Source organism: Triturus cristatus, chromosome 8 (genome assembly GCF_964204655.1).
Source record: "Triturus cristatus chromosome 8, aTriCri1.1, whole genome shotgun sequence".
Lineage (NCBI taxonomy): Eukaryota > Metazoa > Chordata > Amphibia > Caudata > Salamandridae > Triturus > Triturus cristatus.
In genome coordinates, this window is record NC_140591.1 from 71,506,714 (window position 1) to 71,519,369 (window position 12,656).

The 12,656-nt window shown below is 45.7% G+C and overlaps 1 protein-coding gene and 1 long non-coding RNA gene across 4 annotated transcripts in view; one reads left to right on the top strand and one right to left on the bottom strand.

The window, feature by feature from the left end:
* The window catches only part of CASR (calcium sensing receptor), a 606,327-nt gene that overhangs the window by 585,927 nt on the left and 7,744 nt on the right, over positions 1–12,656 (top strand). For both annotated transcript variants that reach the window (XM_085621014.1, XM_085621013.1), the window contains exon 6: positions 2,722–2,845. In XM_085621014.1, coding sequence (XP_085477140.1) covers positions 2,722–2,845 — 124 coding nt within the window. The remainder of the gene's footprint in view (positions 1–2,721; positions 2,846–12,656) is intronic.
* Positions 1–12,656, bottom strand: part of LOC146801354 (uncharacterized) — a 463,543-nt gene that overhangs the window by 323,798 nt on the left and 127,089 nt on the right. The window lies entirely within an intron of this gene.

A 12,656-nucleotide genomic window follows, 5' to 3' on the forward strand; every position in this document is an offset into this window, starting at 1 on the left:
ACCGTGGTTTCAGCCCAACCTTCCTAAAGTGGATCGCACTTCTGTAGACACTCCCCACAGCTCGGCTGCTTGTCAGTGGCATAATATTGGACCCTAAAGTGATCAGCATGGGGACGAGACAGGGGTGCCCACTCTCCCCAGTCCTCTATTCTATTGCTATTGTACCGCTGGCTGCACTCTTAAGGCAACGTCATTCTGATCGTGGTCTCAATTATTTAGCCCGAAGACTGGTGGTATCTATGTACGCTGACGCTTCATTCACAGGTGAGATGTCATAGCCTTCAGTTTCATTCACAGGCGAGCAGCTATAGCCGGCACATTTTTATTCACAGGTGAGATGCTATAGCCTGCACATTCAATATCACATTCATGTCTCACCTTTCGTGCTCCCTACCTCTTTCCTTGCTGTTTTTTGTAACCTGGCTCTGTGTTTCTCTCTAAACTGTATAACTGCTCTCTACAACCAGGCTCTGTCCACTTTATCAGCATTCCCTCAATTTCACCCTTTTTTTCAGCTGTCTTTTTCTCACCTGTCTACCTCCTCACTTCTTAGCTGTCTTTCTGAAGTATCTCTTTATTGCGCCTCTCTCTCACATCCATCTTGGCTTCTCTCTGAGCAGTCTCTTTCATTGTCTTTCTTGAATCTCTCGACTCTCTGCCTCTCCTTTTCTCTAAACACTCTTTCTCAGTAGTCTCCCACCTGTTGCACCTCTCTCCCGACTCTCTCTCAGCTGCCTCTTTATTACTTATTTTAAACCTGTCCAACGCGGAGTTGTATCTTTCTTAAGAGTGTCACCTACCTTTCTCTGCTTCTCAGTGGTCTATCATTATCTGTCCCTTTATTTCGTTTCTCATGCCTGCCTCATCCTCTCTTTCTATCTCTCGTAGCTATCTCTTTCTCACATGTATCTAAAGCACATTTCTCAGACTGTAATCCCTTCTCAGTGGTCTTCGCATCTCTCCAACCCTTAGCTGTCTCTTTGTCTTCTATGTGTTTATCACCTACCATTCTCACCTCTATCATTCTCTTTCACACCTGTCGGTATTTCTGTCACATCCGTCACTTCTCTGATGTCTTTCCCTCTCGTATACACATCCCTGCTTTTGCCTCTTAATCTCGCACACGTCTTGTCTCTTTGTTGTATTCTCTTCCTCCTCTTCCTTTTCAGTATTTCCCCCTCATTTCTCCTTGAAGTTTTTCCTCTCTAATCCCTTCCCTCTCCTGTCTTTCTCGCTCCCTTCACATGCTATGGGGCAGCACGAGACACTGAGACAGCCATTTACTGGCCTTCTCTCCTCTTGCAACAGCAAATAATTGTTTTGCAGGGTTAGGTTTTTCCTCTGCGGCCAGGGGTCAAGCACAGTGCTAGGGATTACTGGAGGCCAACCAAGGGTCGCAGTTGCAACCCCTGGTGACTCCTAAATGAGATCCATGCATGCCCTCCCAACCCAGACATGGTATCCCTTAGGCACTAGAAGAGCTGATGGTGCTCATGATCAGACATGATCTCCATCCTAGGCCCATGATCTACCTGGAAGAACCTGGGTTCAGATATCTGTTAACACACTGTGCTTGTTTAAATACCCCTCACACACCAGAATGGCCCTTGGTGTCATGCTTCATCATGGGGGTCTTCCCGCCCTGCTGCGGGACGGGGCATGCTACGACCTGCGACTACGCAGGAGCACTGATAATGTAGTGCGAAGATGTCCTACGTAATGTGCGGATACTCCTAGTAGGACATCTCCGCACCACTTTTTTAACAGCACCAGCCTCCCCTGACCTATTAAAGTTTCTACGTCTAACGAGGCCAGGTCCTTTTTAATACACCCACCTACATTCACTTCAGACCCTCCCTCTTGCATCACACATAGGGCCATTCTGGTGTGTGAGGGGTATTTAAACAAACACAGTGTGTGTCCAACCACAGTAGGATACACACCTTCCACCACCCAAGATATCTGAACCCAGGTTCTTCTTCACCCCCTCTTTTCCCCCCGGAGGTGGATCCTTTTGTTTTGTAACTGATTCTGTATGGAGGACATATCCACCTCCTATGCCCGTGGATGGCTTTACCTCTACACTCCCCAATCTTGGTATTTATAGCCATGATCTACCTGCCCCGGCTGGGTATCCCTCAGAAGCTAGAACAGCTGTTGGTCTTCATGATCAGACTTGGTCTCCATCCTAGGCCCATGCTCTACCTGCCCCGGCTGGGTATCCCTCAGGAGTTAGAACAGCTGATGGTCTTCATGATCAGACTTGGTCTCCATCCTAGGTCCATGCTCTACCTGCCCCAGCTGGGTATCTCACAGGCACTAGAAGAGCTGATGGTCTTCATGATCAGACATGGTCTCCATCCTAGGCCCATGCTCTACCTGCCCCGGCTGGGTATCTCACAGGCACTAGAAGAGCTGATGGTCTTCATGATCAGACATGGTCTCCATCCTAGGCCCATGCTCTACCTGCCCCGGCTGGGTATCCCTCAGGAGCTTAAACTGCTGATGGTCTTTATGGTCAGACATGGTCTCTTTCCCAGTCTCACGCTCTTTCTGCCCAGCTTGGGTATCCCTCAGACACTAGAATAACGGATGGTCTTCAGTAAAGAGATGCCTCCTGCCCAATCTCTGCCTTTGCCTGTTCAGGAGGTTCTACCTCCAACACTGTACTAAACTGATAAGCTGTATCCTCAGACGTTACAGAGACTTCTCTCTTTCCAGGTACCATTCTCAAACTGCAGCAGAGACTGCCAGGAGGGCACGCGCAAAGGGATCATCGAAGGGGAACCCACCTGCTGCTTCGAGTGCGTCGCCTGCCCAGATGGCGAGTACAGCAACGAAACAGGTAATATACACAGGTTGCAGATAGACACCATCCATGTGCATCAGTGTATAGCCTACATTCAGGGTAGCACATGCATTAATTCATTTGGCTTATACCCATAATTGTATTCTTTGTACCTTAGATAATATGCTATGTACCACACGTCTGGTCAGTATACCCGACTTATTCATCCGCATATAGGAATCCATTAAAGGTGAAAGTGTCTGTGCACAGTATACGCAAGTGCGCTAGGCAACCTTCCCTTAACTAACGCAATGGAGCAATTCACAAATACATTTTTGGCCATAACGTAAGTTTAAAGCTGAATATACACCCTTTTACGCCTGCCAGGGATTTACAAAGGGTTCCAGGCAGGTGTAAAAATATTTACTACTGTGGATTTCTCTACCACAAGTCCAGAGAAATTCATAGTAATAAATCCCACTCAGGAGGAGGGAAGTGGACGTTCCAGGGCATGGTTTGCCTTGGAAGTTTGGGAATGCACACAAACATGTAGATTTCAATCTCGCTGTGTCCCTTTTCCACCAAGGGAATGATCAAATAGAAAAAATAGTAAATGCCTGCCATTGGCCAAGATGTATATCTCTGCCCAGCCTTCCACTTTTTTCATGATTAGAGTCGAACACTGATTTGAGTAACAGGTCAGGCCTAAAACACATTTTATGGTCTGCATGGAACAGGGGACAAGGTTTACCAGTTCTTTTATCCTGCTCCATTTAGTTCAGGGCCAAGACTGATTGCCGTTTGGCCAGCCCCCTTCGGTAATGGCATACACCCGCTAAAATAAATGGGAGGCCCAGAGGACTTCCCAGTGGATGAAATCTATTGGGTCAACATTTTCAATCCAATGAATTAATTTAAAAAGTTGTATCACTAATGGTAAACAACGTTTACCGCAAAACTTTTTCCCCGCTTGGAATCACAACGCGGTCGTTAGAACGACCGCTTTGTGATTCTGCATACCATTACTCCGCAAGTCGGAAGAACGACTTGCGGAGGGGGGAGGTGTTGGATTTAAAATCCAACACCTTCCCTAATTTCCGCACAGACTGGAGTTGGAATAGTAAATAATACTATTCCAACATCCAGCGCCCCCACCTCCGCAAGTCGTTGTTCCGACTTGCGGAGTAATGGTATGCGGAATCACAACGCGGTCGTTGTAACGACCGCGTTGTGATTCCAAGCGGGGAAAAAGGCGGCGGAATAATGTCATAGATTCATCACTAATATCATTTATAAAAGGCAGATCACCAATATGACATGCTCCTAGCAAGCTCAGAGCAGTGTGGGAAGTAGACGTGGGACGTGTTCAAAGACTGAGTGGAAAGAAGCATTGCAGTGTCCCAGACAGGCAGCTGGTGGGATGAGACTGGTTCAGATTAAGATGCCTGGTGGACCTGGCCCTCTCTGCAGGGTCATCCACAAATTGTTTGACTTTGCCCTCCACTCTTTTGCTGAATTCGTTTTTGCTGGCCTCGGGACTCTGCACACCTTACCGCTGCTAACCAGTGCTAAAGTGCTTGTTCTCTCTTCTTAAAACATGATAACATTGCCTTAGAAACAGACCACTGAATAGACCTGAACATCTTTACTGTAATCCTGGTGGTGGGATACTCATATCTCCAACCTAACACTGGTTTATAACAAATACCAGTTGCGTCCAGTCCTACATGTCCAAATACAATTGTTACTTTTATTTATTGTTTATCAAGCCACGCCAATTGTACCCTTATTTCATAATGTGTACAAAAGAAAAGAAAAAATATGGGAAAGGTCAGAAAGTACCTCACACAAGCGTCGCCAAGGGAGCTGCTGGTAGGTACTCACCAGTTTGCTCACGTTGGTCATCTTCGCTGACTTTCTTGACCATGAAAAAGATAAATCCAGTGTTTAAAATTAGGAAATGAAGAAAAGAAAAATTGTGTGAAAAGTTGCACATGAAGAGCTAGTGTCAAATTAAGCCCCATGGTGCGAGAAAGAGTAGGTAAAACTTCAGTGGGAGTAATCTGCTGCATCCAGCACATGCTCCATCATGATCAGCCTGAACTTTTGACTTTTACCTGTTTCAGCGCGAGCAGATAGCCGCCGTTGGTGCTTTATGCTTTTATGTGCTATTTTACACTTTATTGTTTAAAAATGTATAACTCCGGTTCTATTGATTGCATTTTTGTCATTTTGGTCGTTTTATTCATTATAGTTTGCACTATTATTCTAACCTGGTGTGGGATCTTTCTGTGAGCTGTTTTCACTGTTTTACTGTTTGAAGTGTTGCACCAATACTTTACACGTTACCTTTAAGTTAAGCCTGACTGCTCTGTGCCAAGCTACCAAGGAGTTGAACAAAGGTTCATTTGGGGTTTTACTGTGCGTTCCCCTGACAAGGATTGTGGTTGCTGCTAGGCCCGGTCTCACCCCCTCCCCACCCCCAGTCAAGTAGTAACTCAATTTCTTACAATACCTCACCAAATCTATTGCACCCAGTGCTTAATTTGAGCTTGTGGTTGCAGGTGGGAGCCACCTGCACTCATTTTTGGGAATCAGCACTTATATGTTTTCTTTGACCATAAGCAAGAGAGAGTAAAACACAAACAGGAAAAAGGCGTTGGAGGAGAATGATAATAAAAACAGTGACACAAGAAGAAATCTGGCATGAAAAAGAACCTTCAAGAGTGAGATAAAGAGGCAGAGAGTGTCTGGTGGGGGGTGGAATCAAGACAACCCAGCCTTGGTGTTCCCACCAAAACATTCAGTAGTAAAGGGCACAGGCACCCGCACTTATGCTGTTACAAATTAAGCACTGATTAAACCCAGCTTTAACTCATACCATTTGCAAAAGTTGGCAATGATCTCAGTGTAGAGGATTGTGGATAGCTGGGTACTTTTAATCATATCATCTGGGCATGTCCCAGACTGGTCACATTCTTGTCAGTAGTCAGAACTCACCAGATGCCAGTGAGCAGATGATCAAATCTATCAATATTGGGTTATTGAATGAAGATGTTTTATTCACATATATAAAAAAAAGTCTGTCTTATGGGTCTTCTAATATTGCCAGACTTTGGGGTAGCCGGGAGCACCCAACTATGGTAGAATAGCAGGCCAGTAAGAACTGATGTAGAGCCGCGGAAAAGAGCTCCTACAAAACTAGGGGTAGCCCTAAAAGTACAGAAAGTGGATGAGGGTGAGTGGAAAAACTATTGGGGATCTATCTATAGGACAGACTAAATAGACCAGACACTGCAATACATGCAGCCTAACAACTCCGAATGGATACGACCTGGGCCACCCAGCATATAAAGAAACGAGGAGGTGAGCCATTAAACCCCATGTGATTGCTCAATTATAGAGTCATACTATTGAATAAAAAGTACTCTTCTTAAGAATACACTATGATACCCCTGTGGGCCACAAACAGATATGTCTGTGTCCAAAATGCAAACCCTGCTACATTGTTCGTGTTTAAAAAAAAAATCACTACATGTTTAATAAACAATTTGAATCCATCACATTTTTGTTGCACAACTAATGTCTAAAACAGGGAGTCCAGTTATTTGTGGGATCCCACCACATACAGTGTGAGAGGAGCCCAAATAGACGACCGGCACGCTCTTAGAAGAATATTAATAGAAAAGGGAAAGGGGGCTCCTTACACCCTCCTGGGATGCAAACCGTGTCATGGTATATCAGCCCTTCTGGCTGGCTGCCACCTGGTTAATCAGAACAGCAAAACACGTTTATGCTGCCAGGTCAAAGGGCACCCAATCACCAGGTTATTTCAGCCGCTCTGGGTAGCAACCTAATGCAAAATTCAAAATTTGCGAACATACGTGACAAGAATTTTCAATTCTATTAAGGACACAGAGGCGAGGATTATGCTTCTCTTTTCTTTACTTAGAAAAACTCAGCAGCCAATCAGATTACAGTAAGAGAAAAAACAAACTACAATACCCATGAATACAGTGGGTATCACCTGACAACCATAGAGAGTCTCTCTATAAAAGGTCCATTAGAGAATACCACATCCTCTTTCTTTGTAAAACAGAACAGGTAGCTTGAAGAACAGTCAAACTTGTGAAGAACTTGGAAATTAAAGCAGCTCGATCCTTGAACAGCAGATCAACAGGATGGAAACAGAAGGCTGGATGCACGCATCATCAGAAAAAACAGGAACCTGCAGGTAACCATAAGACAGTCCATGGAGACAGAGTAACACGCCTTACTTAGGATTGAAAATTCTTGTCACATATGTTCGCAAATTTTGAATTCTATGTCAGGACCGGAGGCTCCGATTATGCTTGTTCAAAGCTGTGCCACCACCACAGATGCAATATCCACAATTGGTTTGTAATAAAAAGTTTTAAACATAGAATCAGTTGACCAATCAGCGGCTTTCATAATATCCATTAAACCAACTCCCAAAGAGAAAGCCATGGAAGCCATAGCTCCACGAGCCGAGTGTGCACCAAATTTTGTAACATCAATTCCAGCCTCACCCATGAGCCAGCTCACCCATCGTGCCAGGGTAGCAGGGGTGACAGGTCGAAAAGGTTTTTGTAAAGAAATCAACAACTGACCCTGTGTATCCTGTCGAAATTGAGCAGTACTTACCTCATAATCCTTAATACATTGAACTACACAAAGTTTAGGATTGTTAGGAAAACTCGGGTAAGTAATAGAAGTAGTATTACACCTAGGGGCATATCAACAACAACCGGCGATAATTATCGCTCAGCGCTCTTAGCGTGAGGATAATTATCGCCGGCTAGCGTGAATTTTTATCGCTGAGATAGCGTACTATTAGCAACGCTTATCTCAATAGCGATAAAAATCTACACGCTAACAGGCTAACGTGAGATTATCACTGGAAACCCAGCGATAATCACACGTTACCTTGTTGATAGGGACAGGCAAACTTAGCCATGATATCCTCCTTCCATAGGATATCATGGCTAAGTCTGAAAATTAGCAGACGTAAAAAAGCAGCGTTAACCGCGGTTAGCGCTGCTTTTTTTGTCTCTAACAGGGTTAGCGACAATCTTGATAATAGGAGAAATGTCGCTTAGCGACATTTCTCCTATTATTTTACTCTGGAACGCCCCCTTTGCATCTCATTAGAGATGCAAGGGGAAGCGTAGAGTAAAAGGGTGCTAACATGCAAATTTGCGTGTTAGCACCCTGTTGTTGATAGGGTGCTAGTTTTATCTCTGCTTTTTTGGCTTTTAAAGCCAAAAAAGCAGAGATAAAGCCCTTGTTGATATGCCCCTTAGTGCGTCTGGAGATGGCAAAAGTACCACCTTCAGGTGAAAATCTATGACCTGCCAGATGCAGAGCACGGATATCCGAAACGCGTTTACAAGACACCAAACATAACAACAGCTAATTTGGCCGAAAGCTGTTTGCGGGACAGATTACTATTGGATGGCCAGGCTTCTAAGAATTGTAAAACAGTAGAAACATCCCACAAATCAACATATTTAGGCCGAAAGCTGTTTGCGGGACAGATTACTATTGGATGGCCAGGCTTCTAAGAATTATAAAACAGTAGAAACATCCCACAAATCAACATATTTAGGGCAAGGCGGTTTTACCAACCTAATACCCCTGAGTAATTTGCAAACCCAGGGATGCTCACCTGCAGGTTTGTCATTGATCGTAATATGGCCAGACAAAATGGCAGAACGAAAATTATTAACCGTTCTATAAACAAGACCGGAAGAAGCAATAGATGCAAGAAAATTCACAATTAAAGAGATATCTGCTGAAGCGGGATCCACCTCCTGTTGATCGCACCAACTACACCATCGTTTCCAGGCTGCGGAATAAGGTTTGTATGTGTTGGGAGACCAAGCCTCGCTGATAAATTTGGTAGCGTCTCGCGAAAGGCCTGGGATTTTCCAGCAATCCCCGAAGCCCGCCAGGCCACAAGAAGAAGTTGACCTGATTCTATCAGTGGATGCGGGTTGCCTAGAGGGTCCAGCAACAGGTCCCAACGCTGGGGAAGAAGGAGCGGCACTGCACAAATCATCTCCAGAAGAACCGGGAACCAAGCCTGAGCCCTCCAAAGAGGAGTGATCAGAATCAATTCCGAATCGTGTGAACCAAGACTCTGGGGATCATCACAAACGGGGGAAAGGCATAATACAGATGAGACGGCCAGTCCTGCAGAAATGCATCCGTGGCCAGAGCCTCCGGATCTGGGCGCCAACTGAAAAACAGAGGAAGTTGCCTGTTGAGACGAGAGGCAAAAAGATCTATCTGACACGGACCCCAAACCCGAGTGAGAGTCCTGAACACACGAGGATGAAGTCTCCAATCGCTGAAGCCTCTGAGATGACGAGAGTTCCAATCGGCAATCAGATTGTTGCACCCCGGAAGATATTCCGCAATCACTGAGATTTGTCTCTGAAGACAAAAGTGCCAGAAATCCTTTGGCAATCTCTGCCAGGATCTTGGACCGCGGCCCCCTAATTTGTTGACATATCGAACCGCTGACACATTGTCCATGCGGAGAAGCATGCAATAATTCGTCATGCGGGGTGAAAGACAACGAATCGCTAAGGATCCTGCCAGACGTTCCAGACAATTGATATGGAGAGATAATTCGTCCTGGGACCACCGGCCACCCGTGGTTAGCGAACCGCAACGGGCTCGCCATCCCCACCGACTGGCATCGGACTCTATCACCACTTCCGGAGTCGCCCCGAATAGGGCTCGACCATTCCAAGACTCCATGTGTTCCAACCACCACAACATCTCCCACCTCGCCTCCTCCGAAAGAGGAATCTGATCTGAATATTTGAGGCCTTTCTGGAGATGGCGGATTTTGAGTCGCTGAAGTGCTCGGTAATTGAGAGGACCCGGGAATATTGCCTGAATTGATGAAGCTAGAAGGCCAACTATCCGGCCTACCGATCTCATTGACACAATCGTTTGTGTAAAATCAATCTCAATTCCCTTTAGATGGATATGATCTTTTGATTGGGTAAGAGGAGCTGGCAACTGAGAGAATTGACCAGAAAACCCAGGAATTCTATTGATTGAGACGGGATGAACACTGACTTCTGTGGATTCACTAGAAACCCGAGCCATTGCAAAAGATGTATTGACCATTCCAAATGAGTCATGAGTAGACGAGGACAACGAGCCATGAGAAGAATGTCGTCCAAGTAAATGATCAGACGAATACCCCTGGCTCTGAGAGACTCCACGACAGGCCTCAGAAGTTTTGTGAAGCACCAAGGTGCTGACGAGAGGCCGAAAGGGAGAACTTTGTACTCGAACTAGGCTCCCTGCCATTGGAACTGGAGAAATCGACGATGAGGACCGCAAATGGGAATTGACAGATACACATCCTTCAGGTCCAGACGGACCATCCAGTCCCCTTCCTGAAGATCTCGAAGAAGATGGATACCATCCATCATGAAATGACGATAAACGACCCAGCCATTGAAGTCTTTGAGATTGAGAACCAGTCTGGATCCGCCCCCTTTCTTCTGAACCAGAAAGACATTGCTAGAGAAACCGTGAGGATGACGGGAGGTCCGAACAATGGCTCCTTTGTGCCGTAGAGAATCTATTTCCGCGAAAATACCAGCTTGATCTTGAAGGAAAAAACTAGAGAAGATGGAGGATGAGACTGGTTGGGAAAACTGAAGAACTCTATCTTGTAACCCATCACGGTGTCTAACATCCAAGCATCGTTCGAGATGTGTCTCCAATTGGGAAGAAAAAATTGAATCCTTCCCCAACACAACCTCCGAAGCTGTTAGTAAGCTCACCTGAAGCTGAGGAATCGTGATGTCCCCCTTGATTGTTATCGTAACGTCCCTTCCGGAACCTGTTGCGGGCTCTGGGACTGGGATAGAAATATGGAGGTATTATTATATCCGGAGTCTTGATACCCTCCACGGTGGGACTGAGATCCACGCTTGGAACCCTGACTATTTCCGCGGCCGAACGATCATCCTCTATATCGTCCGGCCCGACCAAACACCAGACGGAAAGCTCGCCGAAGGGAGGACTGAGCTTTGTCCAGACCGCTGAAAGTGGCAACAAATGTGGTCAATTCTTTAAGAAAAGGTTGACCAAATAATAAACCCTGAGCTAAAGGGACAGATTCGGAAGATGACAATTCCGCTAATTTCGGATCCAACTTTAAAAGAATTGAACGTCTACATTCACAAGACATGGCACAATTGGCGTTGCCCAAAATACAAACGGCTCTCTGAGCCCACTCAATCAGTTCATCAGTGGCGATAGCAGAAGAGGATTCCTTAGCCCTAAATCCCAAATCCAAAATTTTGGTAAGGGGACCCAGCAAGTCTAATAACTTGTCCTGGCAAGAACGCCATGCTTTATCAATACCCTTTTTGGGATCCTTAGCATATTTCTTCAGATATGTCATCATGGACGGATCTACTTCTGGCGTGTCAGCCAATTTATCGGCAAGATCAGGTCACAGACATTCAGAACGCAGACACGTCCGTACATCTTTATCAAAAGGTTGGCGAATATGCGCCTGAACATATTCTGCAACCTCTGTGGACGGGAGCCAAGCAGAAGAATTAGGATGTACAATGTCCTTAGGTTCAAAAGTCAGAAGTTGAGGATGCGAGGGTGCATCAACAAAGTGCTCCTTACGAGCCTTTTTTGCAGGAGGAGGTGAATCGTCACGGTCAGATGACGGGCCAGAAGACGTATCCCCATCATCCGCCTGGTGAGAAGGAGAGCTCGCCGCAGTTTTTGAAGAATGAACGTAAGAATGGTCATTGGAGAGAGCCTTGGCCAATTTCGCAAAATCAGATTTGTGTGGGTTCGGAGCCTTCGCAAAAGGACCCAGCAACCAGCCCTGTTGGACAGCATAAGAACATAATAGCGCGGACCAGCGCTTTATTAACCGACTGTTGAACACCCACATCAAGTGCCACGGACCCAGAGGCCCCTTCCTCATAATAATATTCCTCCTCCTCAAAATAGTCAGCCATAGTAACACTGAAGTGAAATAATGCCCACCGGAGGAAGGAAAAAACAGTACTCAAATAGAATGCCAAAAGGCAAAATAAGGGGGGAGCGGAAATAACCCCAAGCAAGCCAATAAACACAGATACCAAGGAACTGTGTAGTAATGTAAATTAAACGTGGAGGGAGGGCTTGCCAAGAAAGAACCACTCTAGGCAGAGCCTATGCAACAATTATACAGCCCAAATCCTGAAATGGTAGTTTGGGCATCAATGGGGGCATAAATTAGGCTGTGGGCAAAACGAGCATCAAAAGCGCTGCTCCCGTGCTCAAAATTCAAGTAAAACGTCAAAATCCGCTGTATAAACAAACAAAATGGCCGCCGCGCATGCGCGGTAATGGTCGCCTAGTTAGCAATGAAAAGAGGACAGAGCGATACACCGACGCGCTGTCCTCTAGTCCCGCTCTCCCGCTCCACAATTTAAAAGAAAGCGCACGGGCCATATGCGCCCGAACCAGGGAGGTGACACACGCTCCCCAAACAGAAGGAGAAACCTGGAAAGGCAAATATCAATTAACACAAGAGCAAAGTGATATCAGCGCCACGCGGCAAAGCAAGGTAACATCAAGTAACATCACAGGCAGCAATACGCAATAATACAGTGCATGAAAAACATGAACAATGTAATAAGAATGGGAAAGCACTTAACTGGCTGTGGAGCAGCAAAGAAAGAGTATGTGGTATTCTCTAATGCACCTTTTATAGAGGGACTCTCTATGGTTGTCAGGTGATACCCACTGTATTCATGGGTATTGTAGTTTGTTTTTTCTCTTACTGTAATCTGATTGGCTG